The sequence below is a fragment of the Polyodon spathula genome, unplaced genomic scaffold (genome assembly GCF_017654505.1).
Source record: "Polyodon spathula isolate WHYD16114869_AA unplaced genomic scaffold, ASM1765450v1 scaffolds_1665, whole genome shotgun sequence".
Classification (NCBI taxonomy): Eukaryota; Metazoa; Chordata; class Actinopteri; order Acipenseriformes; family Polyodontidae; genus Polyodon; species Polyodon spathula.
In genome coordinates, this window is record NW_024473141.1 from 2,295 (window position 1) to 6,394 (window position 4,100).

At 45.2% G+C, this 4,100-nt stretch overlaps 1 protein-coding gene across 1 annotated transcript; it reads left to right on the forward strand.

Moving 5' to 3' along the window:
• Window positions 1-851: 851 nt before the first annotated feature.
• LOC121310014 (DNA polymerase alpha subunit B-like) lies at window positions 852-3,803 on the forward strand. The gene is made up of 4 exons (XM_041243194.1): window positions 852-2,339; window positions 2,457-2,513; window positions 2,976-3,102; window positions 3,232-3,803. Exons 1-4 carry the CDS (start codon window positions 2,278-2,280, stop codon window positions 3,385-3,387), a joined length of 402 nt encoding a protein of 133 aa, XP_041099128.1. The 5' UTR covers window positions 852-2,277; the 3' UTR covers window positions 3,388-3,803.
• Window positions 3,804-4,100: the final 297 nt, after the last annotated feature.

Sequence of the window (4,100 nt, forward strand, 5' to 3'; positions counted from 1 at the left end):
CCTCGTGTGTGTGTAACTGTTCGATGGCTGCCTCGTGTGTGTGTAACTGTTCGATGGCTACCTCGTGTGTGTGTAACTGTTCGATGGCTACCTCGTGTGTGTGTAACTGTTCGATGGCTACCTCGTGTGTGTGTAACTGTTCGATGGCTACCTCGTGTGTGTGTAACTGTTCGATGGCTACCTCGTGTGTGTGTTTATAACTGTTTGATGGCTGCCTCCAATCAAGTTCAGTGTATTTCATTCTCACGCTGTGTCAGGGGTCAGTCATACAAAGAATGCAAGAGAAAATACACTCTACTTGATAAGTTAGCCACCAACACTGAACTGAAAGCTGATATTAATGTACTGAATCTGTTTGTAGATTCTGTTGCTGTTTAATAGCTTTGAATTCTTTGTCGTTGACATTCTGAGTGCGAGATCTGCATTCCGTGACATCATAAGGGTAGCTGCTGCTAATTGGTTCTGGTGGGGGCGTGTCTTATTGATTAGAAGGTTGTGAAGACTGGTTATTGAGACTGTCTGTCAGAATCTGAGGAGAAACCTGTACGTCTGTATGACCCTCTTACATTGTTACCTGTGCACACACTTCGCAGTGATCTGCTTTCTTTTTCGTGTTGCAGGGGCAGACAAGGGAGTCATTTTCCTGTCAAACTTCCTTTGCAGTGCGCCTGTGTTTTAAAAAACGTGTTTTTGCAAAAGTCCTTTAAATGTTTAACTTTTTAATATAATGAACTGTCAGCCTACAAGGTACAACACAAGTCTCTGCCATCCATTCGGCCTCAGACGTCCAGTCCTTGTGATCCAGAATTGGCCTCTGACTTCCGGTCCGTGTGATCTGGAGGTGGTTCTGCAGTGTAAACGATTGCAGTGCTTCTGTTCTGACAGTTCTCTCTGAATGTCCTCAGTAATGTTGTGCACGTATCCCTACTGCACGGCTTCCTCCTCTCTGCTGTTATCAGGCCCTCCAGGAATAGCTGCTCTTCACTTCCGGTAGATGAAGGGAGCTGCCAGCTGAAATGCTTCCGGGGGATAAGAGCACGTCAGAATCCAGGCCAGAGCTCACTGCACCCTATTCCTGTTCATTCCACTCTGTTACATTATATGCAGATGATGTATTACTACTTTATAGAAAATGTTCCCTGCTCACTCCCTCACCTTTTTAAATATCTGACAATTTCAGCTCAATCTCGGGATACAAAATTAATCGGTTTTATTTGACTCTTATGCCTCTAAACTCCACGTCTGACGAGGGTACCCTTCCCTCCAGATATTCCAGTAGTCAGACGCTTCAAGTATGTTGGTGTTCATGTTTACCTTTCTCTGCACTCTACTGTATCCATTCATTTTAATAAATCAGATCTGGACAGCTGGTCACACTTGTCTAATTCATTTCAGGCCCGCATCGCTGTCATTGAGATGAGTGTGCTCCCACGAGACAACTTTTTCAGTTCCGTACTCCCTCTGTCTTCCCCCAGTCGGATACCGGGACAAACTTCATTCCCAAAGGGGCTGGTTTCTTCACTATATTCTTATATTTTTTTAAACTTTGTACAGAAAATTAGCTATCTGCACTATCTGGAAGAGTGAATTAACTCCCTATGCTATAGGCCCAGCCTCCAAAAATCCTAACCCCCAACTGATTCATTTTAATTTCCTCTGCAAACATATCTAAACCCCCTCCCCCCAAGGCGCTTCTTGCTCCCGTCCTGTTTGCCCATTTTGGGCACAAATTCTGGGAGCTGGTATCTTCAGCCTAGCCCACCATCCTAGAGAGAAATTCCTTGTTCTTTCAGCTTGTTAACTCAAAATGATGATTCATCCCTTGATCCCAGCAGACACTGCTCTGGTTAGAGGATAGCGCTGCGCTGGCAGCCTCCCCACTCCCTTCCAGCGCCACTGGATCCTTACACTCTTGGATATTGTCTACCTCGAGCTCTGTGCCGCTGGGATTCATGGGGCCCGGGAGGGGACAGAGCACGCTTGCTGGGATACTGATGGTCTTGTTTAATCTTAGTTAGAATCTGGCTGAATTAGGTAGCTAGTCTATAGCTGGGACTGGGAGAAGGGAAGTATAGCCACCTGGGCTATATTTAATGATATTTGAAGCACGCTCTATAGTAGGGGGTTGAATTAATTTGACAGTCGAATAGTTTATGGAAAAATAGACGAAAAGGTTGTCTAGTCGCACCTTTTAAAAATATAAAATGCAATCCTACTGATAAATGTGTTTGGTAATGTCTGTGTGACTCGCCCTGTCCTTCTACTCCGAGACAGCACATGCACTTATATATGAAACCAAAGGAGTCTCTGCATTTCTACAGAAAGCACTGTCTACCCGAGTAAGCCCCATGTGCCTGTTTGCACAGTTCCACAGTATTGGTAATCGTAGTATTTGTGTGATTGTGTATTAATGTCGTTGTTGCTGGTATTTATGAATTGTATCTCTTCAATCACAGTGCTGCTGGTGGGGACCGATTCAGCCGGATTCTGAAACACATTTTGACACAAAGAAGGTGAGAAAGAAGCGGTCCCATTCCTCATAACCCAGGAGAGAGACTCTGCACATAGAACCGGCAGGAAGAAAAAACGCAATCCAAAACCAAATAAAGTAGAACTAAAGGTTTTTATTTGAAGCCCCAGTTAGCCGTTCACTGACGAGTTAATGAGCTGCCGCCAAGCCTCTCGGAGCTGGACTGCAGCTCTCCTGTTTGTAGGTTTTGTGAAGAGAAATGACAAGAAATGACAATGACGAGAAATGAAAAGTTAAGTTCTCAGTGCAGCTATATTACTACTATGTATAATATGCACAGAATGCCTTTTAATGCCAAAATCTGCAAGCAGCAGCAAACCACACGTGTGGACAGTGTTCTCAGTGTATTGGCTAGTGCTGATTTTGAACATATTGAAACCACTTTAAGAGGAGGTTTTCCCCAGTATGTGGAGCCCTGTGTAGAACTGGACTCTTGTGTTTCCAGTTACTACCCCCTGTACCCCCCTGCGGAGGAGATGAATATTGACTATGAGCAGTTCCAGTCCTACGCACAGCTTCCTGTCACCCCTGACGTCTTCATCACTCCCTCGGAGCTGCGCTACTTCATCAAGGTAACCCTCCGCCACGCCACGGCACATTCTTAAATGCAGGTGGCAAGAACGTGGATTTGTAAACCTTGATCAGCACCTGTTGAGGGAAGCAGGATTAACCAATAACAAGCTGTCCTTTGCTTTCCTCAGGACGTGATTGGCTGTGTCTGTATGAACCCTGGGCGCCTGACGAAAGGGCAGGTGGGCGGGACATATGGCCGCCTCTTAATCAAGCGGGGCGCCTCATTGGAGCAGGGGGGAGAGAGGAGGAGCCCCTGTGTTGCTGCTCAGGTTGTGAAGATCTGAGACTGGAAACTGGACTGTCAGTCACACTGCGCTGCCTCTCTCCACACTTTAAGACTTTTACAACCTGAAGAGAGAATGCGATCGCGAGCTGACACCTCAAAAAAAATTCTGCCACGTTTTGTGTAATGCAGGTAAAAACCCATACTTGAGTCTCAACATCTCTCAACGTTGCTGTTTTATTTTTTCACGCCACCACAGGTTCCAAGTCCTGTAAGTTAATAAGTCTCCTGTTATAAGAAATGTCATCTCAAGCAGTTTAGGTTTTGTTAAGAGACCCTCCACACAATGTATAACTTACAAGAATGAAGATTGTGCTCTGGAAATACAATAAATCAAATGTAGTTAACTTTAGAATTGTGCTGTATGTTCTATGCACAGAATGGTAAACATGGTAAAAGTACTTTACCAAACATTTTGCAAACATTGCAGGACGATCCAGCGCTGCACCCAAGACTAATCACAATCCTGTTTGAATCCTGAGCCCTTGTGTTAAACTGAGCTCAGACAAACGGCACCTCACTCGACAACAGCACTGTAAAGAAAGAACTGACGTCAGTGCTGTCCTAGTGTGTGAATACCCAATACGGACATTGCAGTCTCAGGGAATGGGGTTGCGGAGAGATGGGTATAAAGTACAGGGGCGCACAGGCACTGCAGAGCCTCTTGCAAGGGCGTTTTTTTCTGTGATCTTTTTTCAGAAAACATGACAGTAG